Below are 24506 nucleotides of genomic sequence, written 5' to 3'. Positions count from 1 at the left end.
GTGTGAGGGGGGGTGTGTGAGTGGGTGTGAGGTGGGGCGTGTGAGTGGGGGGCATGAGGGGGGCGTGTGAGGTGGGGCGTGTGAGGGGGTGGGAGTGGCGTGTGAGGGGGGCGTGTGAGGGTGGTGGTGTGAGGGGGGCGTGTGAGGGAGGGGGTGTGAGGCGTGGGGTGTGAGGGGGGCGTGTGAGTGGGGCATGAGGGGGCGATGAGCTCAATGTCGCACGTTCTATTCTGAATTTGTCATTGACCTTTATAAAGTAGTAATTCTGTGTGGTGCGTAATATAGAAACAAGATGGCGGTCCTGGAAATCTCCGCAGGTTGGTCCTCCTGCCTCCTCTAATTCTGTAGATTTCTGCCATGGCAGGTTTGGCTGTCTGTACGGCCGGGCTGCAGTGCGGGGCAGGCGTGTCTGGACTTGTGTATGATGACTGATCTCCTCTCTCTGCAGGTTCCGGGCTCTGGTGCTGCTCCTCACCTACCTCCTCTACTGCAGCTTCCACCTGTCCAGAAAGCCCATCACCATCGTCAAGGTGTGTGGGGGTGGGGGATGGAAGATGGGGGTGGGGGATGGAAGGGTCATGGGTAGAGGGATGGCAATGGGAGACGGGGTGGGGGATGAGAGGTGATGGGATTGGTAACGGGGCCATTTTATGGGCAATGGAGGGCAGATAGGAAGTGGGGGGATGATGGGAAGAGGGTGATTGGTATCGGGGGGGGGATGAGGGGGAAGTGGGGTGATTGGAGAGGAATGGGGGTGAGGGGATTGGTATGGGGGGTGATGAGGGGGATGATGGGAGATGAATGGGGGGGTAAGGGGATTTGTAACGGGGTGATCGGAGGGGATTGGTGGTATCGGGGGGGGGGGGGGGGATGAGGGGAAGTGGGGTGATCGGAGGGGATTGGTATCGGGGGGGGGGGGTGAGGGGATTGGTAACAGGGTAGGGGGGGATGAGGGGAAGTGGGGTGATCGGAGGGGGACGAGGGGAAGTGGGGTGATCAGAGGGGATTGGTAACGGGGGGGATGAGGGGAAGTGGGGTGATCAGAGGGGATTGGTAACGGGGGGGATGAGGGGAAGTGGGGTGATCGGAGGGGATTGGTAACGGGGGGAAGTGGGGTGATCGGAGGGGGACGAGGGGAAATGGGGTGATCGGAGGAGAATGCGGGATGAGGGGAAGTGGGGTGATCAGAGGGGATTGGTAACGGGGGGGGATGAGGGGAAGTGGGGTGATCGGAGGGGGACGAGGGGAAATGGGGTGATCGGAGGAGAATGCGGGATGAGGGGAAGTGGGGTGATCAGAGGGGATTGGTAACGGGGGGGGATGAGGGGAAGTGGGGTGATCGGAGGGGGACGAGGGGAAATGGGGTGATCGGAGGAGAATGCGGGATGAGGGGAAGTGGGGTGATCAGAGGGGATTGGTAACGGGGGGGGATCAGAGGGGATTGGTAACGGGGGGGGATGAGGGCAAGTGGGGTGATCGGAGGGGGACGAGGGGAAGTGGGGTGATCAGAGGGGAATGCGGGATGAGGGGAAGTGGGGTGATCAGAGGGGATTGGTAACGGGGGGGGATGAGGGGAAGTGGGGTGATCAGAGGGGATTGGTAACGGGGGGGGGGGGGGGGCGGGGAAGTGGGGTGATCGGAGGGGATTGGTAACGGGGGGGAATGCGGGGAAGTGGGGTGATCAGAGGGGATTGGTAACGGGGGGGATGAGGGGAAGTGGGGTGATCAGAGGGGATTGGTAACGGGGGGGATGAGGGGAAGTGGGGTGATCGGAGGGGATTGGTAACGGGGGGGATGAGGGGAAGTGGGGTGATCGGAGGGGATTGGTAAGAGGGTAGGATGAGGGGAAGTGGGGTGATCGGAGGGGATTGGTAACGGGGGGGATGAGGGGAAGTGGGGTGATCGGAGGGGATTGGTAACGGGGGGGATGAGGGGAAGTGGGGTGATCGGAGGGGATTGGTAACGGGGGGGAGGATGAGGGGAAGATTGCATAAACACTGTTCAGAGCCCCATGAATACTAGTGATCGTCTCTCTATTGTCTTCTAGGGGGAATTACATAAACACTGTTCAGAGCCCCATGAATACTAGTGATCGTCTCTCTATTGTCTCCTAGGGGGAATTACATAAACACTGTTCAGAGCCCCATGAATACTAGTGATCGTCTCTCTATTGTCTCCTAGGGGGAATTACATAAACACTGTTCAGAGCCCCATGAGATTGAGCCTCACAGCTACAAGGAATTTGTCATCTTGAAGCCGTCTTCAGAGAATGCCGTTCAGAACGCTTCCCGCTGTGGCTGGGCACCATTTGGTAAGATCTTGTGACGTCACTTCCTGTCCCGGTGATCGTATATTAATGTTGTGACGTCACTTCCTGTCCCGGTAATCGTATATTAATGTTGTGACGTCACTTCCTGTCCCGGTAATCGTGTATTAATGTTGTGACGTCACTTCCTGTCCCGGTAATCGTGTAATGTTGTCACTTTCTGTCCCGGTGATCGTGTATTAATGTTGTGACGTCACTTCCTGTCCCGGTAATCGTGTAATGTTGTCACTTCCTGTCCCGGTGATCGTGTATTAATGTTGTGACGTCACTTCCTGTCCCGGTGATCGTATATTAATGTTGTGACGTCACTTCCTGTCCCGGTGATCGTGTATTAATGAATGAATATCGGATCCCAGCTCACCGTCTCCATTCATCTCTCAACAGATAAGCAGAACTACAAGCAGTTACTGGGAGCTCTGGATTATTCCTTCCTGTGTGCATACGCGGTGGGCATGTTCCTCAGGTAACATTCATCTGCCATGGGAGCACCAATGGGATGGCTGCAGGTCATGGGAGCACCAATGGGATGGCTGCAGGTCATGGGAGCACCAATGGGGTGGCTGCAGGTCATGGGAGCACCAATGGGGTGGCTGCAGGTCATGGGAGCACCAATGGGATGGCTGCAGGTCATGGGAGCACCAATGGGGTGGCTGCAGGTCATGGGAGCACCAATGGGATGGCTGCAGGTCATGGGAGCACCAATGGGGGGCGGGGGGGTTGTTGGGTAGTGGATTGTCAGGGTGGTGTGTGTTTTTTATTTTTTTTTATTTACATTTTTTTATTTATTGCAATTTTTTTTTTTTTATCAGCCCTATTGGGGGGGCTTTGGTGAGATATCGGGGGTCGTAACAGACCTCTGACATCTCCCCTCTGAGACAGGGAAAGGGGTTAGGGACACATGTTCCCCTTTCTCTGCAGCCTCAGCTGCGCTGAAAATGAATGGAGAGAAGACAGCCGCTCCTCTCCATTCATAAACTGAAACATTGTAATCACAGTTTACAATGTTTCAGTTATGTGAATGGACAGAGTCAGTGATCACTGTACATTCAGAGCAGTAAGGAGCCGGATTTACTGGCTCCTACCCCACTCTCCATCCTGATAGTTCCAGGGGGTGGAGGAGGAGGAGAGAGAAACACAGAGGGGGACACGTGGATGGAGATGGCAGCGTGGAGGGGGACACGTGGATGGAGATGGCAGCGCGGAGGGGGACACGTGGATGGAGATGGCAGCGCGGAGGGGGACACGGAGGGAGGGGGACTGCAGCAAAACGGAGGGGGGCTGGAGGAGGAAAACGGGACAGTCAGCGGTGATCGTGTGTGGGGGAATTACAAGCACCGATCACAGCTGATTTTAAAGCAGCTGAAAGCCGCGCGGGGGGGAGGGGTGTAGAGAGAAGCGGAGAAATGAATTTTAAATCTATACAGCGGTGATCGGTACTTGTAACTTCCCCGCGCACTGATCACCACCGACAGTACAAGTATCGGGTGAGGCATCGGGAGCATTTGCCCGAGTACAAGTATCGGGTGAGGCATCGGGAGCATTTGCTGAGTACAAGTATCGGGTGAGGCATCGGGAGCATTTGCCCGAGTACAAGTATCGGGTGAGGCATCGGGAGTACAAGTGTCGGGTGAAGCATCGGGAGCATTTGCCCGAGTACAAGTATCGGGTGAGGCATCGGGAGCATTTGCCCGAGTACAAGTATCGGGTGAGGCATCGGGAGCATTTGCCCGAGTACAAGTATCGGGTGAGGCATCGGGAGCATTTGCCCGAGTACAAGTATCGGGTGAGGCATCGGGAGCATTTGCCCGAGTACAAGTATCGGGTGAGGCATCGGGAGTACAAGTGTCGGGTGAAGCATCGGGAGCATTTGCTGAGTACAAGTATCGGGTGAGGCATCGGGAGCATTTGCCCGAGTACAAGTATCGGGTGAGGCATCGGGAGCATTTGCCCGAGTACAAGTATCGGGTGAGGCACCGGGAGCATTTGCCCGAGTACAAGTATCGGGTGAGGCATCGGGAGCATTTGCCCGAGTACAAGTATCGGGTGAGGCATCGGGAGCATTTGCTGAGTACAAGTATCGGGTGAGGCATCGGGAGCATTTGCCCGAGTACAAGTATCGGGTGAGGCATCGGGAGTACAAGTATCGGGTGAGGCATCGGGAGCATTTGCCCGAGTACAAGTATCGGGTGAGGCATCGGGAGCATTTGCCGGAGTACAAGTATCGGGTGAGGCATCGGGAGTACAAGTATCGGGCTAATGCTTGGTATCGGGACAACCCTAGTTCCTATAAAGGATCCCATTGGAGGGCGGATGATTGTGTTTTTCTGTGGCTCCTCCTTCTTTATCCCGTTTTTATGACTCTGGAATCTTCCGCTCTTCTCTCCTCTTAGTGGGATGATTGGGGAGCGCTTACCCCTCCGCTATTTCCTGTCCTGTGGAATGGTGGCCAGCGGCTTCTTCACCGCGCTCTTCGGACTCGGCTATTTCTACAACATCCACAACCTAACCTATTATATTATCATCCAGGTAAGTGATCTTCCTTGCGGGTCTGTAGGTTGGTCCGGGACACACGGGGGGCGTAATTCATCCTTTCCTCTCCCCCCCAGGTGCTGAATGGTTTGGTGCAGACTACCGGGTGGCCGAGTGTGGTCACCTGCATCGGGAACTGGTTTGGGAAAGGGAGGTAAGTGATCTCTGGTAACTGCTGGGCTGGGAGTTGCTGGAAATGGTGGTCAGGAGGGACATACAGCAAGTACTATGGCTGGAATACCCTCCCCCCTCCCCCTCTCAGCACTTTGTCACCTCATCTATGGGCTTCATTCTTCATTGTATCTGACCTGATGACCCCTTCTGGGTCCTTCCCGTCCTCTTCACCTTCTGTGTCCTTCCCGTCCTCTTCACCTTCTGTGTCCTTCCCGTCCTCTTCACCTTCTGGGTCCTTCCCGTCCTCTTCACCTTCTGTGTCCTTCCCGTCCTCTTCACCTTCTGTGTCCTTCCCGTCCTCTTCACCTTCTGGGTCCTTTCCCGTCCTCTTCACCTTCTGTGTCCTTCCCGTCCTCTTCACCTTCTGGGTCCTTTCCCGTCCTCTTCACCTTCTGTGTCCTTCCCGTCCTCTTCACCTTCTGGGTCCTTTCCCGTCCTCTTCACCTTCTGTGTCCTTCCCGTCCTCTTCACCTTCTGGGTCCTTCCCCGTCCTCTTCACCTTCTGGGTCCTTCCCGTCCTCTTCACCTTCTGTGTCCTTCCCGTCCTCTTCACCTTCTGTGTCCTTCCCGTCCTCTTCACCTTCTGGGTCCTTTCCCGTCCTCTTCACCTTCTGTGTCCTTCCCGTCCTCTTCACCTTCTGGGTCCTTCCCCGTCCTCTTCACCTTCTGTGTCCTTCCCGTCCTCTTCACCTTCTGGGTCCTTTCCCGTCCTCTTCACCTTCTGTGTCCTTCCCGTCCTCTTCACCTTCTGGGTCCTTTCCCGTCCTCTTCACCTTCTGTGTCCTTCCCGTCCTCTTCACCTTCTCTGTCCTTCCCCGTCCTCTTCACCTTCTGGGTCCTTCCCGCCCTCTTCACCTTCTCTGTCCTTCCCCGCCCTCTTCACCTTCTCTGTCCTTCCCCGTCCTCTTCACCTTCTCTGTCCTTCCCCGTCCTCTTCACCTTCTCTGTCCTTCCCCGTCCTCTTCACCTTCTCTGTCCTTCCCCGTCCTCTTCACCTTCTCTGTCCTTCCCCGTCCTCTTCACCTTCTCTGTCCTTCCCCGTCCTCTTCACCTTCTCTGTCCTTCCCCGTCCTCTTCACCTTCTCTGTCCTTCCCTGTCCTTCCCCGTCCTCTTCACCTTCTCTGTCCTTCCCCGTCCTCTTCACCTTCTCTGTCCTTCCCCGTCCTCTTCACCTTCTCTGTCCTTCCCCGTCCTCTTCACCTTCTCTGTCCTTCCCCGTCCTCTTCACCTTCTCTGTCCTTCCCCGTCCTCTTCACCTTCTCTGTCCTTTCCCTCTCCCACCAGAATTCTCTGGCCTCCCCATGTGGGTCTCTCATCCATCCTCTGCTATTCTTTGTGAGCCTCTCTGGCTGTCTTGGTGACGCTCTCTCATCCTTCTTCTGACTGTCTTGGTGAGGATCTTGGCTCATCCTTTCTCTGGCTCTCTACCGGATCTTCTGAGTTTCTTCCTCTCTTAGCTGTGATCTCTTGGTCCATTTTCCATCCATTCGCTGTCTTGCTGAGGCTCCTGGTCCCTCTACTTTCCTCGGGTGTCTTGGTGGGATTATTGATCTCTAATGCTTTTTCTGGCCATTTTGATAATCCTCCCAAATGCTCCTCCTTTCTGACTATCTCAGTGAGTCTCTCGCCCCCTCCTTCTATCGGCCCCCCTTCTTCTATCCTCTGACTATCTTGGTGAGGCTCTCGGCCCCCCTTCTTCTATCCCGACTATCTCAGTGAGTCTCTCGCCCCCTCCTTCTTCTATCCCGACTATCTCAGTGAGTCTCTCGGCCCCCCTTCTTCTATCCTCTGACTATCTCAGTGAGTCTCTCTGCCCCCCTTCTTCTATCCTCTGACTATCTCAGTGAGTCTCTCGGCCCCCCTTCTTCTATCCTCTGACTATCTCAGTGAGTCTCTCGGCCCCCCTTCTTCTATCCTCTGACTATCTCAGTGAGTCTCTCGGGCCCCCTTCTTCTATCCTCTGACTATCTCAGTGAGTCTCTCGGGCCCCCTTCTTCTATCCTCTGACTATCTCAGTGAGTCTCTCGGCCCCCCTTCTTCTATCCTCTGACTATCTCAGTGAGTCTCTCGGCCCCCCTTCTTCTATCCTCTGACTATCTCAGTGAGTCTCTCGGCCCCCCCTTCTTGAATGAATGAAAAACTTATATAGCGCAGCACATGCGAACTGAATCGCCTCTGGGCGCTCGTTGTTCCTGTCTCCTTTGATATCAGAAGAGATGAGTTTTAATCTTTTTCCTGAAGGCCAAGTGGTTTTCCTCCAGTAGGATGCTGGTTGGTAGAGCGTTCCATAGTCTGGGACCCTGGACCGCGAATCTCCTTTCTCCTTTGGACTTGTATGTGGCTTTGGGTATCTGGAGGAGGCTTTGATTGGTGGATTGCAGAATGCGATTGGGGTTATGGGCTTTTATTTTTTCGCATAGATAATGGAGAGCATTTCCATAGATACATTTATGCGTTAGACAGAGTGCTTTAAAAGTGATTCTGTCTTTTACTGGCAACCAATGAAGGGCTCTCGGCGAAGGGCTCTCGGCGAAGGGCTCTCGGCGAAGGGCTCTCGGCGAAGGGATCTCGGCGACGGGCTCTCGGCGACGGGCTCTCGGCGACGGGCTCTCGGCGACGGGCTCTCGGCGACGGGATCTCGGCGACGGGCTCTCGGTGACGGGATCTCAGTGAAGGTGAGATTGATTCCCATGTTTTTTCCCGTCACAAGTCTAGCGGCCGTATTTTGAACGACTTGCAGACGGGAGATTTGGTACTTTGGGAGACCGAGGTAAAGGGCATTTGCATAATCCAATCTTGAGTTTACAATCGCTCCCACCACGACCGCTATGTCTTCTTTGGGAATAAAAGGAGTCAGTCTGCGTAGTAGGCGCAACAGATGGTGGGATCCGCTGACTACTGACCCTATTTGTGCCTCCATTGTCATGTAGGAGTCGAAGATGACCCCAAGACTTTTGACTTTGGCGCTAGGGGTGATGATTTTGCCCAGAATTGGCGGGGGGGGGGGTCCAAGTTGTTGCCCGTTGATTCATACGCTTGGCGTGAGAAGTTCTGTTTTCTCTCCGTTGAGTTTAAGATAACTCTTTGTCATCCAGTTATCTATTAGAGTGTGGCATTTCTCTAGATTGGGATGATGATCCTTTTTGTTGCAAATGCGGAAATACAGTTGCGTGTCGTCTGCATAAGAGTGATAGAGTAGTTTTTGGCTGCTGATGATTTCAAAAAGAGGGCGAAGATAGATGTTGAACAACACCGGCGACAGGGGGGATCATTGAGGGACTCCGCACGATACCGTGCGTTTCTCAGAAGTAAAAGGTCCCAATTTCACTATTTGTGATCGGTTTTCCAAAAGAGGAGAACCAGGGTAAATCGCCTTCTGCGACTCTGGCTACTTCAGCTAGCCGAGTCAATAATAGTTTGTGGTCTACCGTGTCGAAAGCTGCGCTCAGGTCTAACAGAACCAGAAGACAAGATTCTCCCTCGTCTGCGGCCTCGAGAGCGTCGTCCCATATTTTGAGCAATGCTGTTTCCTTCCCGTGTCCGGGTCGGAAACCCGATTGAAATGGGTCAAGTAGGTTGTGGGTATCTAGATGCTGTTGCAGCTGTTGTACCACTACTTTCTCCATTACCTTTGAAAAAACATTTAGGCCTGTTATTGGACGGCGGTGAATTGTGGGTCCTTGGGGTCTAGGGTGGGTTTCTTCAAGATGGGTTGGATTATGCCCTCTTTCAACTGGGAGGGCACTATGCCTTCCTTGAAAGACTGGTTTATAAGGTGCGTGATCGGGGGTGCCAGGATATCGGCGCATTCCTTCAGCAGTTTGGTGGGGATGATATCATTGGGCGCTGTGCTGTTTCGCAGAGTACCAATGATATTTTTTAGTGGCCTCGATAGAGATGGGTTCTTCTGTCCTCTGACTATCTCAGTGAGTCTCTCGGCCCCCCTTCTTCTATCCTCTGACTATCTCAGTGAGTCTCTCGGCCCCCCTTCTTCTATCCTCTGACTATCTCGGTGAGTCTCTCGGCCCCCCTTCTTCTATCCTCTGACTATCTCGGTGAGTCTCTCGGCCCCCCTTCTTCTATCCTCTGACTATCTCGGTGAGTCTCTCGGCCCCCCTTCTTCTATCCTCTGACTATCTCAGTGAGTCTCTCGGCCCCCCTTCTATCCTCTATCTCAGTGAGTCTCTTGGCCCCCCTTCTATCCTCTATCTCAGTGAGTCTCTCGGCCCCCCTTCTTCTATCCTCTATCTCGGTGAGTCTTTTGGCCCCCCTTCTTCTATCCTCTGACTATCTCAGTGAGTCTCTCGGCCCCCCCTTCTTCTATCCTCTGACTATCTCAGTGAATCTCTCGCCCCCCTTCTTCTATCCTCTGACTATCTCAGTGAGTCTCTCGGCCCCCTTCTTCTATCCTCTGACTATCTTAGTGAGTCTCTCGCCCCCCCTTCTTCTATCCTCTGACTATCTCAGTGAGTCTCTCGGCCCCCCTTCTTCTATCCTCTGACTATCTCAGTGAGTCTCTCGGCCCCCCTTCTTCTATCCTCTGACTATCTCAGTGAGTCTCTCGGCCCCCCTTCTTCTATCCTCTGACTATCTCAGTGAGTCTCTCGGCCCCCCTTCTTCTATCCTCTGACTATCTCAGTGAGTCTCTCGGCCCCCCTTCTTCTATCCTCTGACTATCTCAGTGAGTCTCTCGGCTCCCCTTCTATCCTCTGACTATCTCAGTGAGTCTCTCGGCCCCCTTCTTCTATCCTCTGACTATCTTAGTGAGTCTCTCGCCCCCCCTTCTTCTATCCTCTGACTATCTCAGTGAGTCTCTCGGCCCCCCTTCTTCTATCCTCTGACTATCTTAGTGAGTTTCTCGGCTCCCCTTCTATCCTCTGACTATCTCAGTGAGTCTCTCGGCCCCCCCTTCTTCTATCGGCCCCCCTTCTTCTATCCTCTGACTATCTCAGTGAGTCTCTCGGCCCCCCTTCTATCCTCTGACTATCTCAGTGAGTCTCTCGGCCCCCCTTCTTCTATCCTCTGACTATCTCAGCGAGTCTCTCGGCCCCCCTTCTTCTATCCTCTGACTTTCTCAGTGAGTCTAGATTAGAATGTAGTATATACTGCGCTGTTAATGGAAAATATAAATATATACACAGCAGCCAGAACAGCTAAAGACACAAAGCAATGTGAAAGGATAAAGAAAAAATGCAGCACTAATAATATATTCCGGTATTGTGATGAACCTGTTTGTGAATAAGATACAAGGAATGCAATAGTCACACATTAGACTCCTCTATAGAGAAACCAGAATACATTATGAAAGGGACCACAGATGTGAATCATGTGACTAATGGAGGCCAAACAAAATGAATGCTAATATCCAAAGGACTAAAAGTCCAAAGAATGTTTCTTTTCAAGTGAAGAGCAAAGTTTCTATAGAAGCACCACCAATGGAAAGGAGGCTCACCGCATATGGGGCTTGGAGGCTCACCGCATATGGGGCTTGGAGGCTCGCCGGATATGGGGCTTGGAGGCTCGCCGGATATGGGGCTTGGAGGCTCGCCGGATATGGGGCTTTTGATCATTGCGAGTACGTGGATACCGGCTGTTTGTCTCCATAAGAACCACGCCATACACTTTTTGAAGACTCGGTTTGCTGAGCTTTACCAACCAGTTCAGATCCAGGACCAGCTGTACCTTTTTGGTTTTCACCAACAAGCCCTCCATGACTTATGAGGTAGAAGCCTCCAAGCCCGATATCCGGTGAGCCTCCAAGCCCGATATCCGGTGAGCCTCCAAGCCCGATATCCGGTGAGCCTCCAAGCCCGATATCCGGTGAGCCTCCAAGCCCGATATCCGGTGAGCCTCCAAGCCCGATATCCGGTGAGCCTCCAAGCCCGATATCCGGTGAGCCTCCAAGCCCGATATCCGGTGAGCCTCCAAGCCCGATATCCGGTGAGCCTCCAAGCCCGATATCTAGTGAGCCCTCCAAGCCCGATATGCGGTGAGCCTCCAATTGGTGGTGCTTCGAGCAACTTTGCATCCTTTAGACTTTGTTTAGTCCCTTGGATATTAACATTCATTTTTGTTTGGCCTCCATCAGTCACATGATTCACATCTGTGGTCCCTTTCATAATTTATTCTGGTTTCTCTTTAGAGGATTCTAATGTATGACTATTGCATTCCTTGTATCTTATTCACAAACAGGTTGATCACAATACTGGAATATATTATTGTTTGTCCCTCTTCCATCCTCTGGCTACCATGGGGAATCTCTTGGTCCCTCTTCCATCCTCTGGCTACCATGGGGAATATCTTGGTCCCTCTTCCATCCTCTGGCTACCATGGGGAATATCTTGGTCCCTCTTCCATCCTCTGGCTACCATGGGAAATATCTTGGTCCCTCTTCCATCCTCTGGCTACCATGGGGAGTCTCTTGGTCCCTCTTCCATCCTCTGGCTACCATGGGAAATATCTTGGTCCCTCTTCCATCCTCTGGCTACCATGGGGAGTGTCTTGGTCCCTCTTCTATCCTCTGACTGGTGAGGCTCTTGGTCCCTCTTCCATCCTCTGACTGGTGAGGCTCTTGGTCCCTCTTCCATCCTCTGGCTTCCATGGGGAGTCTCTTGGTCCCTCTTCCATCTTCTGGCTACCATGGGGAGTCTCTTGGTCACTCTTCATCCTCTGGCTACCATGGGGAATCTCTTGGTCCCTCTTCTATCCTCTGACTGGTGAGGCTCTTGGTCCCTCTTCCATCCTCTGACCGGTGAGGCTCTGAGTCCCTCTTCCATTCTCTGGCTACCTTAGTGAGACTCTGTCTTTAATCTTTTCTCTGGCTGTCCGGATGACTCTCTAGGCCTCATCCATCTTCATTCTGTCTCGGCAAAGCCTGATCTCTAACCCACGTCATCTACCTTCTGTCCACAGGAGAGGTTTCATCATGGGAGTTTGGAATTCGCACACATCTGTTGGAAATATTTTGGGGTCCCTGATTGCTGGTTTCTGGGTGTCCTCATGTTGGGGGATGTCCTTTATTGTTCCGGGTATAATCATTGGAGTGATGGGGATCGTCTGTTTCCTGTTCCTCATAGAACGTAAGTGACCCATTTTGGAATGTGTGGCGTTGTGATCCTTGGCTATCTTACATGTGACTCTCTCTTCTCTACCTTCAGATCCTCGAGACGTCAACTCCGATCCTCCTCAGGTAAGAAGAATCTTCCAGCCAGGGGGTCCGGTCTTCTCCCTGTTCTGCCACACCTGGACCCACCGGACACGTCCACCCTTCCCCCTCCCTTCTCCTCTAGTGCTCCCTTTAGGCTTCACACACATGAGCATCTCCATACCTGGGGAGACAAATGCCCATAGTAATGAATGGAGGTCCTAACCCTAAGCCATGTATGCGTAAAGTTGGGTATGGGCTAAATAGTGGAGCATACAAGAAATCTGCAGAACCTCTCCCTGTGTACAGCCGTGCGTTGCTATCGACGGGCCGTACAATGCATCCCGATAAAGAAAAGTTCCTGCAATTTCCGTCTAGTGCCTAAACGCGTCCGTGTGCGCGAGTCCTCATTGTACGACATTCCCGGGAAGGTCTGTCCTCTTCCTCTTCCAATGTTCCTTCATTTGTATGACTCCCATCCCCCGACATGCTCCTCCTCTATTCACCACCTGATGTTCTTTTATCATGACTCCTCCTCCATTACCTGACACAGGTGTTCTCCCATCCACAGACTCCTCCCAGTTTGTCGTGTAACGGGTTCAAGATCCAGAATCAAATATTAAGAGCAGAAGAGTCTCTACCTGAGAAGGTAAATAATAATGGGGGTGCGGGGGTGGGGATTCTGGGTATTTCTGGTGCCGCCCGGCCTGTGGTAATCTAGCTGGGTAAAGGTTCCGCATGCCATGTTTTCTTGATACAGAACAATATACACCCGCTATATTCTGCTAGCCCAGTGATGGTGAACCTCGGCACCAAAGATGTTTTGGAACTTCATTTCCCATGATGCTCAACTACACTGCAGAGTGCCTGAGCATCATGGGAAATGTAGCCCCAAAACATCTGGGGTGCCGAGGTTCACCATCACGGAGCTAGTCTTATGATTGACAATGCACAGCCAGAGAGGTACTCCACCATTGTCTATGGCGGCTTCCATGTACCTATGACACATCGGCAAAGTCCGGAGGTTCCCATGTGCCTGAAACATGTTAGCTTGGGAACACTATGTAATACAATAGAGCCTTACTGTCTGACGTGTGCGCCATTAGCCAAGTACCAGTTGGGTGCTTCTCACCAAGTCTGCCACCCACCCCCCCCTTTCTATGCAAATGTTACTTCCATGCAGGCTCATTCAGAATATTGATGGCCAGAATTTTTATGTTCCAGAGTTGGGAAACCCAGAGCATGCTGGGACCATCCCCCGTCTACCCAACACATCACGTCGTTGTCCTACAGAAGGAGCCCAGTAATGGGAAAAGCGCTACATCTGCCATCAGCTTTATTGGCGCCCTCAAAATTCCGGTGAGTGTGACATACCATGCCAACCTACATCTGTCTGGGCTGGGGGGGGGGGGGGGGCGAGAGGAGTGTCTGGGGGGGGGGGGGGGGTTCACAGGTTCTGGATTATTTCCCATCGGTCTTCTCTGGGAAGATCCAGAAGGTTATATTTTGTGATGTCCAATGTATCTGGTGGGATGAGCAGAATGTCTTTGGGAGAGAAGGTCCTCAGATTGTCTCTGGGAAGGTCCAATAGGTTGTCCCTGGGGAGGATATGAACCCCTCCTATTCTTGGTGATCCGAAGGTTGTCCCTGGGGAGACTATGAACCCCTCCTATTTTTTGTGGTGATCCGAAGGTTGTCTCTGGGGAAGTTCAGAAACAGTAGAGTTCCATTTTCTTGAATTTTTACAACGGAAAACCCACCTCACTTTCCAGTATGACCTCCTTCTTCCCGCTGGGGATCCCTCTACTGATAAAGATCTATATAGAGGAATCTGGACCCCCTTCCTCCTGATGAAGACCCCTCTAGTGATATAAAGAGCTATATAGAGGAATCAGGACCCCCTATCTCCTGATGAAGACCCCTCTAGTGATATAAAGATCTATATAGAGGAATCAGGACCTCCTTCACCCTGATGAAGACCCCTCTAGTGATATAAAGAGCTATATAGAGGAATCAGGACCTCCTTCCTCCCCCTGATGAAGACCCCTCTAGTGATATAAAGATCTATATAGAAGAATCAGGACCTCCTTCCTCCCGCTGGGGATCCCTCTACTGATAAAGATCTATATAGAGGAATTGGGGCCCCCTTCCTCCTGATGAAGACCCCTCTAGTGATATAAAGAGCTATATAGAGGAATCAGGACCTCCTTCCCCCTGATAAAGACCCCTCTAGTGATATAAATATCTATATAGAGGAATCGGGACCTCCTTCCTCCCCCTGATGAAGACCCCTCTAGTGATATAAAGATCTATATAGAAGAATCAGGACCTCCTTCCTCCCGCTGGGGATCCCTCTACTGATAAAGATCTATATAGAGTATTCGGGACCACCTTCCTCCTGATGAAGACCCCTCTAGTGATATAAAGATCTATATAGAGGAATCAGGACCTCCTTCCTCCTGCTGGTGACCCCTCTAGTGATATAAAGATCTATATAGAGGAATCAGGACCTCCTTCCCCCTGATGAAGACCCCTCCTAGTGATATAAAGATCTATATAGAGGAATCAGGACCTCCTTCTCCTGCTGGTGACCCCTCCTGAGATATATGGAGGGATCAGGACCTCCTTATGCTGGTGACCCCTCTAGTGATATAAAAATCTATATAGAGGAATCAGGACCTCCTCCTGGTGACCCCTCATGAGATATACGGAGGAATCAGGACCTCCTTCCCCCTGATGAAGACCCCTCTAGTGATATAAAGATCTATATAGAGGAATCAGGACCTCCTTCCTCCTGATGAAGACCCCTCTAGTGATATAAAGATCTATATAGAGGAATCAGGACTCCCTTCCTCCTGCTGGGGATCCCTCTACTGATAAAGATCTATATAGAGGAATCGGGACCCCCTTCCTCCTCCTGGTGACCCCTCTAGTGATATAAAGATCTATATAGAGGAATCAGGACCTCCTTCCTCCTGATGGTGACCCCTCTAGTGATATAAAGATCTATATAGAGGAATTGGGGCCCCCTTCCTCCTGATGAAGACCCCTCCAGTGATATAAAGATCTATATAGAGGAATCAGGACCTCCTTCCTCCTGATGAAGACCCCTCTAGTGATGAATTCTATTCACTTTTCGCACTGCCTGGCCATGCCCTCATATCCCTTTCCTCTGTTATTCTGGGCAGCGCTGTACTCCCAATATTGTACTCTATCAAGGAATTCTCTTTTCCATGTGCAGATCTTCCCTCATAGGAGCTGCTGGATAGGTCCTCGGCCCCTCTGACACACCAGGCTGAGTGTACAAAGTATACAATATCACAGAAAATCATTGAAGGTAATGTCTGGTAACCATTAATACTACGATGTCCAAGAAAATAGGCAAAATGAATATATTGTCGCCCACTCTGGTGACCAAGGAGGCAAGAAAATGGATTTACAAAGGCAGTGACCGTTATACAGATTACCAGTGAGGAGGATTGGGTAAAAGATGGCTCCTGGCAACCAGATCGGCATAAACCGTAGGAAGGCCACCCTAGTGCAGGAGTAGCAAAGCTTACCGAGTACAGGAGACTCTACAGCCGAAGTGTACTGATGGTGACTATGCTAGGCCTAGACCAACTGGAGGGGCACTATCCAAAGAAAAGGGGTTTGCAGGATAAGTATTATGGGAGGGGCAGTCCTTATGTTCTTCTGCCGGCCATTGTTGGGACCCTTTAAAAGCATTGGTGTACTTAATTACAGTCCCAATTAACCTGGTACAAATGCTGGATCGGTATGGCAAAGGTGCGGTCTGGCTGTGGCAGACTTGACATCTGTGATGTGTGTGGAGCTGCGCTGCCCCCTGGTGTCCTCACTCTTAATCTCAGGCTTGTATTCCCGCTGGCAGGTGAATATTTGGACACAGTACCCCTCTCCTCTGTGCCAAGACCCAGAACCCCCCCCGGGAGTTTAATAAGAATCCCCTGCCGCTCCTCTTGCTGCCCTGGCCACACTGGAACCTGTAGTTCAGAAAGACCGTTCCTATATTCCCAGGATTCCAAGCGCCCTGCATTGAAGTCTATGGGGTTTCTTGGCTTTCTCCCAGCTGGCCAGAGGAAGATGGTTCCGTATCTCCAGTAGTAATTTGATTGTAAAGAGAGAAATGTCTCCTCTTCCATGTTTCTGTAGTCCAGCACCTGGCTACACATAAAGGTAGGGGAATTATTTTACATTTAGAAACTGCAGTTTCTATCACTTTGACCAATCTTTCAGCAAAGCGAAATCGTGTTCCATGTCGCAGACCCCCCCAGGAATATCTACCCGATTGCATCGGTGTAGCACTGCCCCCTTGGGGACTGCTTGGATTTACCTGCTCATCTGCACCATGGGAACATTCCAACCCACCTGACACTCTGGGTTCAGACATCCTAAAGTAATAAGTCAAACCACTCAATGAATTTATATTCTAATAATGTTTACAAAGAAGATTTTGTTGCACAAAGGAGGAAATAAATCAACTGAACTTTGGAGAACCATCCAAGCTCAGCAGAAGAATTCCTCCACAAAAGTACAAGTTGAGGCAATCTGGGAATACCAGTTTATTCTATACACGTATGTACAATGGAGTACTGCTTGAACAGGACCTGAAAGGATAAGAGACAGTTGGGCATTATTTCTGGCAAGACTTCTAAAGGGGGGGCCACAGGCCGGTCTATTCAACTTCTATCCTAATGAGAGATCAATTAAACAAGAACGGTATGAGGGCCCTTAGTGATGACCATGTTGCAGGCCCGATGGTCTTCACCGGCAGTTGGAGCTCATTGACTGTATCCAATCAGGTGCAGCAACAAGGCCATAGTATTTATTGGAATGGTTGGTGTGTATAAAATATAATTCTATGTTCAGTAGAGATGCAGTAAAGTGTTTCCCGGGTACAGTTGTCTGGACACGGCGTCCCAGTGACGCAACAAAAAGGTTTGTAAAGTTGGGCGATTTTAATGCCTTCTGAACAGCGGGTTCCCGGAGAGGCGTCCTTGCAGCGGCTCCCCTCGCGGCGATCATCCGATACGAAGCGCGGGTTGTCTGATTATCGGGGTGGTGCTGGAAAGATGTCTGATCAGAACGCGGCCATGGGCCCTTCTGGGCCGGGTTGGAATGTTGTACACCATGTGGTAGGCCGCGACCTCACTCTCCCGGTACAGAGAGATCATCACACACCAGGCCCAGGAGGAAGAGGGCGAGGGGCCAGCATTCTCTCTGATAGCAAAGATCCCTGGGATATGTAGTCCGGGTGCAAAGTCATACGGAGCAATTTCCATTCTGGGGAACTACTAATCCCACAATCCCTTTGGTTTGGCTCACAGATATGTCGGTGACGCTGAGGACTAGAGGAACAATACATTACATGGAAATGACGGGGAATCGCCATGCTTTGCAATTGTAGTCCACAATCCTACATCAGGGGAATGACCCCTTACCCACCAATCCTTCTATTACGAATGAACAGTGGAAGTAGAGCCTTGGGGTCCACCCCTAGTCAGGGCTGTCTTAATGAGAGGGCACACCTGGGCACTGCCCAGGGGCCCCAGCTGCATGAGGGGCCCCTGCACTTTCCCCAAAGCAGCTGGTCTTTGAGCCCACGCTGCCCTGAAATTGGGGGGCCTATGATGGCACTGAGTGATAGATACAAAGGGGAGGCAATCTGTCTCCTACCTACTTGATGTCCGTTTACCTGCACTGTCATCACTGTAGGGGCCCATGATGCTATTAAGACGGCACTGCCCCTAGTGACTGGCGTCTGTTCTGCATGAACCCCATTTATTACCACACTCTGAAATCTATTATTCAGCCAACGACACCTTGACCTATGATTGGCCAAATTCTGAACGGTTTATGAGCGTAACGTTGGTTTATTTTTGTGTCTCGCCAGGGCGTGGTGGAGTTCTCCATGTGCTTGTTGTTCGCCAAGCTGGTCAGTTACACCTTCCTCTTCTGGCTGCCCCTGTACATGGCAAGTGTCGGTGAGTATTATCCCCAGAAACACGCCAATCCCATACCATCTGTCCTCTTATCCAGAGAGACCCTCCATAGAGCTCCTCACCTACACCTCTAATACACCACCACTCCTATTATTACTGTACAGGACTACTGCTGAATAGAACTCCTCCCACCTGCCTAGAAGCCCCTCCCTCATACCACTCTATGGAGCTCCTCTGATATGACCTCATATTACTTCTTGGAACCCCAACCGCTTCTTCACATATCTTCTCCTCCTGCTACACCTTTTGGTGCCGCAATATTCCACAGTACTCCTCCTCCTTCCATGTAGCTCCTCCCACTGGTAACCTAACACTCCCCTTTGCTCTGCATCCATCCTATGATCTCCGTATAGTAAGTGTTTCCGCCATCTTGTTCTCCTGGCAGGTGGGATGGACGCCCGTCATGCTGGTGACATGTCCACTCTCTTCGATGTGGGTGGAATTTTTGGTGAGTTTGAAGTTTGGCTTGGCGGAGGGATTGGTGAGCAGTAAAGGGTGGGGATGGCGGAGGGATTGGTGAGCAGTAAAGGGTGGGGATGGCGGAGGGATTGGTGAGCAGTAAAGGGTGCGGATGGCGGAGGGATTGGTGAGCAGTAAAGGGTGGGGGATGGCGGAGGGATTGGTGAGCAGTAAAGGGTGGGGATGGCGGAGGGATTGGTGAGCAGTAAAGGGTGCGGATGGCGGAGGGATTGGTGAGCAGTAAAGGGTGGGGGATGGCGGAGGGATTGGTGAGCAGTAAAGGGTGCGGATGGCGGAGGGATTGGTGAGCAGTAAAGGGTGGGGGATGGCGGAGGGATTGGTGAGCAGTAAAGGGTGGGGATGGCGGAGGGATTGGTGAGCAGTAAAGGGTGCGGATGGCGGAGGGATTGGTGAGCGGTAAAGGGTGGGGGATGGCGGAGGGATTGGTGAGCAGTAAAGGGTGGGGATGGCGGAGGGATTGGTGAGCAGTAAAGGGTGGGGATGGAGGGATTGGTGAGCAGTAAAGGGTGGGGATGGAGGGATTGGTGAGCAGTAAAGGGTGGGGATGGCGGAGGGATTGGTGAGCAGTAAAGGGTGGGGACGGCGGAGGGATTGGTGAGCAGTAAAGGGTGGGGGATGGCGGAGGGATTGGTGAGCAGTAAAGGGTGGGGGATGGCGGAGGGATTGGTGAGAAGTAAAGGGTGGGGGATGGTGGAGGGATTGTTGAGCAGTAAAGGGTGGGGATGGAGGGATTAGTGAGTAGTAAAGGGTGGGGGATGGAGGAGGGATCGGTGAGCAGTAAAGGGTGGGGATGGAGGGATTGGTGAGCAGTAAAGGGCGGGGGATGGCGGAGGGATTGGTGAGCAGTAAAGGGCGGGGGATGGCGGAGGGATTGGTGAGCAGTAAAGGGTGGGGATGGAGGGATTGGTGAGCAGTAAAGGGTGGGGGATGGCGGAGGGATTGGTGAGCAGTAAAGGTTGGGGATGGCGGAGGGATTGGTGAGCAGTAAAGGGTGGGGATGGAGGGATTGGTGAGCAGTAAAGGTTGGGGATGGCGGAGGGATTGGTGAGCAGTAAAGGTTGGCGATGGCGGAGGGATTGGTGAGTAGTAAAGGGTGGGGATGGCGGAGGGATTGGGGAGCAGTAAAGGGTGGGGGATGGCGGAGGGATTGGTGAGCAGTAAAGGTTGGGGATGGCGGAGGGATTGGTGAGCAGTGAAGGGTGGGGGATGGCGGAGGGATTGGTGAGCAGTAAAGGTTGGGGATGGCGGAGGGATTGGTGAGCAGTAAAGGGTGGGGATGGAGGGATTGGTGAGCAGTAAAGGGTGGGGATGGCAGAGGGATTGGTGAGCAGTAAAGGGTGGGGATGGAGGGATTGGTGAGCAGTAAAGGGTGGGGGATGGCGGAGGGATTGGTGAGCAGTAAAGGGTGGGGATGGCGGAGGGATTGGTGAGCAGTAAAGGGTGGGGGATGATGGAGGGATTGGTGAGCAGTAAAGGGTGCGGATGGCGGAGGGATTGGTGAGCAGTGAAGGGTGGGGGATGGCGGAGGGATTGGTGAGCAGTAAAGGTTGGGGATGGCGGAGGGATTGGTGAGCAGTAAAGGGTGGGGGTGGCGGAGGGATTGGTGAGCAGTAAAGGGTGGGGATGGCGGAGGGATTGGTGAGCAGTAAAGGGTGGGGATGGCGGAGGGATTGGTGGGGGTGGCGGAGGGATTGGTGAGCAGTAAAGGGTGGGGGTGGCGGAGGGATTGGTGAGTAGTAAAGGGTGGGGATGGCGGAGGGATTGGTGAGTAGTAAAGGGTGGGGGATGGCGGAGGGATTGGTGAGCAGTAAAGGGTGGGGGTGGCGGAGGGATTGGTGAGCAGTAAAGGGTGGGGATGGCGGAGGGATTGGTGAGCAGTAAAGGTTGGGGATGGCGGAGGGATTGGTGAGCAGTAAAGGGTGGGGATGGCGGAGGGATTGGTGAGTAGTAAAGGGTGGGGATGGCGGAGGGATTGGGGAGCAGTAAAGGGTGGGGGATGGCGGAGGGATTGGTGAGCAGTAAAGGGTGGGGATGGCGGAGGGATTGGTGAGCAGTAAAGGGTGGGGGATGATGGAGGGATTGGTGAGCAGTAAAGGGTGGGGATGGCGGAGGGATTGGTGAGCAGTGAAGGGTGGGGGATGGCGGAGGGATTGGTGAGCAGTAAAGGTTGGGGATGGCGGAGGGATTGGTGAGCAGTAAAGGGTGGGGGTGGCGGAGGGATTGGTGAGCAGTAAAGGGTGGGGATGGCGGAGGGATTGGTGAGCAGTAAAGGGTGGGGATGGCGGAGGGATTGGTGGGGGTGGCGGAGGGATTGGTGAGCAGTAAAGGGTGGGGGAGGCGGAGGGATTGGTGAGTAGTAAAGGGTGGGGATGGCGGAGGGATTGGTGAGTAGTAAAGGGTGGGGATGGCGGAGGGATTGGTGAGCAGTAAAGGGTGGGGATGGAGGGATTGGTGAGCAGTAAAGGGTGGGGGATGGCGGAGGGATTGGTGAGCAGTAAAGGGTGGGGATGGCGGAGGGATTGGTGAGCAGTAAAGGGTGGGGGATGATGGAGGGATTGGTGAGCAGTAAAGGGTGGGGATGGCGGAGGGATTGGTGAGCAGTGAAGGGTGGGGGGGTGGCGGAGGGATTGGTGAGCAGTAAAGGTTGGGGATGGCGGAGGGATTGGTGAGCAGTAAAGGGTGGGGGTGGCGGAGGGATTGGTGAGCAGTAAAGGGTGGGGATGGCGGAGGGATTGGTGAGCAGTAAAGGGTGGGGATGGCGGAGGGATTGGTGGGGGTGGCGGAGGGATTGGTGAGCAGTAAAGGGTGGGGGTGGCGGAGGGATTGGTGAGTAGTAAAGGGTGGGGATGGCGGAGGGATTGGTGAGTAGTAAAGGGTGGGGATGGCGGAGGGATTGGGGAGCAGTAAAGGGTGGGGGATGGCGGAGGGATTGGTGAGCAGTAAAGGGTGGGGGATGGCGGAGGGATTGGTGAGCAGTAAAGGTTGGGGATGGCGGAGGGATTGGTGAGCAGTAAAGGGTGGGGGATGGCGGAGGGATTGGTGAGCAGTAAAGGTTGGGGATGGCGGAGGGATTGGTGAGCAGTGAAGGGTGGGGGATGGCGGAGGGATTGGTGAGCAGTAAAGGTTGGGGATGGCGGAGGGATTGGTGAGCAGTGAAGGGTGGGGGATGGCGGAGGGATTGGTGAGCAGTAAAGGGTGGGGATGGCGGAGGGATTGGTGAGCAGTAAAGGGTGGGGGTGGCGGAGGGATTGGTGAGCAGTAAAGGGTGGGGGTGGCGGAGGGATTGGTGAGCAGTAAAGGGTGGGGATGGAGGGATTGGTGAGCAGTAAAGGGTGGGGGATGGCGGAGGGATTGGTGAGCAGTAAAGGGTGGGGATGGCGGAGGGATTGGTGAGCAGTAAAGGGTGGGGATGGAGGGATTGGTGAGCAGTAAAGGGTGGGGATGGAGGGATTGGTGAGCAGTAAAGGGTGGGGATGGCGGAGGGATTGGTGAGCAGTAAAGGGTGGGGACGGCGGAGGGATTGGTGAGCAGTAAAGGGTGGGGGATGGCGGAGGGATTGGTGAGAAGTAAAGGGTGGGGATGGAGGGATTGGTGAGCAGTAAAGGGCGGGGGATGGCGGAGGGATTGGTGAGAAGTAAAGGGTGGGGATGGAGGGATTGGTGAGCAGTAAAGGGTGGGGGATGGTGGAGGGATTGTTGAGCAGTAAAGGGTGGGGATGGAGGGATTGGTGAGCAGTAAAGGGCGGGGGATGGCGGAGGGATTGGTGAGCAGTAAAGGGCGGGGGATGGCGGAGGGATTGGTGAGCAGTAAAGGGTGGGGGATGGCGGAGGGATTGGTGAGCAGTAAAGGGTGGGGATGGAGGGATTGGTGAGCAGTAAAGGGTGGGGGATGGCGGAGGGATTGGTGAGCAGTAAAGGTTGGGGATGGCGGAGGGATTGGTGAGCAGTAAAGGTTGGCGATGGCGGAGGGATTGGTGAGTAGTAAAGGGTGGGGATGGAGGGATTGGTGAGCAGTAAAGGGTGGGGGATGGCGGAGGGATTGGTGAGCAGTAAAGGTTGGGGATGGCGGAGGGATTGGTGAGCAGTAAAGGGTGGGGATGGAGGGATTGGTGAGCAGTAAAGGGTGGGGGATGGCGGAGGGATTGGTGAGCAGTAAAGGTTGGGGATGGCGGAGGGATTGGTGAGCAGTAAAGGTTGGCGATGGCGGAGGGATTGGTGAGTAGTAAAGGGTGGGGATGGCGGAGGGATTGGGGAGCAGTAAAGGGTGGGGGATGGCGGAGGGATTGGTGAGCAGTAAAGGTTGGGGATGGCGGAGGGATTGGTGAGCAGTGAAGGGTGGGGGATGGCGGAGGGATTGGTGAGCAGTAAAGGTTGGGGATGGCGGAGGGATTGGTGAGCAGTAAAGGGTGGGGATGGAGGGATTGGTGAGCAGTAAAGGTTGGGGATGGCGGAGGGATTGGTGAGCAGTAAAGGTTGGCGATGGCGGAGGGATTGGTGAGTAGTAAAGGGTGGGGGATGGCGGAGGGATTGGTGAGTAGTAAAGGGTGGGGATGGCGGAGGGATTGGGGAGCAGTAAAGGGTGGGGGTGGCGGAGGGATTGGTGAGCAGTAAAGGGTGGGGATGGCGGAGGGATTGGGGAGCAGTAAAGGGTGGGGGATGGCGGAGGGATTGGTGAGCAGTAAAGGTTGGGGATGGCGGAGGGATTGGTGAGCAGTAAAGGGTGGGGATGGAGGGATTGGTGAGCAGTAAAGGGTGGGGATGGCGGAGGGATTGGTGAGCAGTAAAGGGTGGGGATGGCGGAGGGATTGGTGAGCAGTAAAGGGTGGGGATGGAGGGATTGGTGAGCAGTAAAGGGTGGGGGATGGCGGAGGGATTGGTGAGCAGTAAAGGGTGGGGATGGCGGTGGGATTGGTGAGCAGTAAAGGGTGGGGGATGATGGAGGGATTGGTGAGCAGTAAAGGGTGGGGATGGCGGAGGGATTGGTGAGCAGTGAAGGGTGGGGGATGGCGGAGGGATTGGTGAGCAGTAAAGGTTGGGGATGGCGGAGGGATTGGTGAGCAGTAAAGGGTGGGGGTGGCGGAGGGATTGGTGAGCAGTAAAGGGTGGGGATGGCGGAGGGATTGGTGAGCAGTAAAGGGTGGGGATGGCGGAGGGATTGGTGGGGGTGGCGGAGGGATTGGTGAGCAGTAAAGGGTGGGGGTGGCGGAGGGATTGGTGAGTAGTAAAGGGTGGGGGATGGCGGAGGGATTGGTGAGCAGTAAAGGGTGGGGGTGGCGGAGGGATTGGTGAGCAGTAAAGGGTGGGGATGGCGGAGGGATTGGTGAGCAGTAAAGGTTGGGGATGGCGGAGGGATTGGTGAGCAGTAAAGGGTGGGGATGGAGGGATTGGTGAGCAGTAAAGGTTGGGGATGGCGGAGGGATTGGTGAGCAGTAAAGGTTGGCGATGGCGGAGGGATTGGTGAGTAGTAAAGGGTGGGGATGGCAGAGGGATTGGTGAGCAGTAAAGGGTGGGGGATGGCGGAGGGATTGGTGAGCAGTAAAGGGTGGGGATGGCGGAGGGATTGGTGAGCAGTAAAGGGTGGGGGATGATGGAGGGATTGGTGAGCAGTAAAGGGTGGGGATGGCGGAGGGATTGGTGAGCAGTGAAGGGTGGGGGATGGCGGAGGGATTGGTGAGCAGTAAAGGTTGGGGATGGCGGAGGGATTGGTGAGCAGTAAAGGGTGGGGATGGAGGGATTGGTGAGCAGTAAAGGGTGGGGGATGGCGGAGGGATTGGTGAGCAGTAAAGGGTGGGGGATGGCGGAGGGATTGGTGAGCAGTAAAGGGTGGGGATGG

The 24506-nt window shown here is 53.6% G+C and overlaps 1 protein-coding gene across 1 annotated transcript in view; it reads left to right on the top strand.

Moving 5' to 3' along the window:
• Positions 1 to 24506, top strand: part of SLC37A1 (solute carrier family 37 member 1) — a 63405-nt gene that overhangs the window by 12728 nt on the left and 26171 nt on the right. The window contains exons 3-13 of the mRNA XM_040334192.1: positions 449 to 530; positions 2182 to 2311; positions 2711 to 2789; positions 4717 to 4852; positions 4933 to 5009; positions 11943 to 12109; positions 12188 to 12219; positions 12746 to 12823; positions 13399 to 13533; positions 18086 to 18176; positions 18580 to 18642. Of these exons, the coding sequence (XP_040190126.1) occupies positions 449 to 530; positions 2182 to 2311; positions 2711 to 2789; positions 4717 to 4852; positions 4933 to 5009; positions 11943 to 12109; positions 12188 to 12219; positions 12746 to 12823; positions 13399 to 13533; positions 18086 to 18176; positions 18580 to 18642 (1070 nt within the window). The remainder of the gene's footprint in view (positions 1 to 448; positions 531 to 2181; positions 2312 to 2710; positions 2790 to 4716; positions 4853 to 4932; positions 5010 to 11942; positions 12110 to 12187; positions 12220 to 12745; positions 12824 to 13398; positions 13534 to 18085; positions 18177 to 18579; positions 18643 to 24506) is intronic.

The sequence above is a fragment of the Rana temporaria genome, assembly GCF_905171775.1.
Source record: "Rana temporaria chromosome 2 unlocalized genomic scaffold, aRanTem1.1 chr2p, whole genome shotgun sequence".
Lineage (NCBI taxonomy): Eukaryota > Metazoa > Chordata > Amphibia > Anura > Ranidae > Rana > Rana temporaria.
Note: the sequence above shows the minus strand (reverse complement) of the source record. Positions and strands in the feature narration are given on the sequence as shown.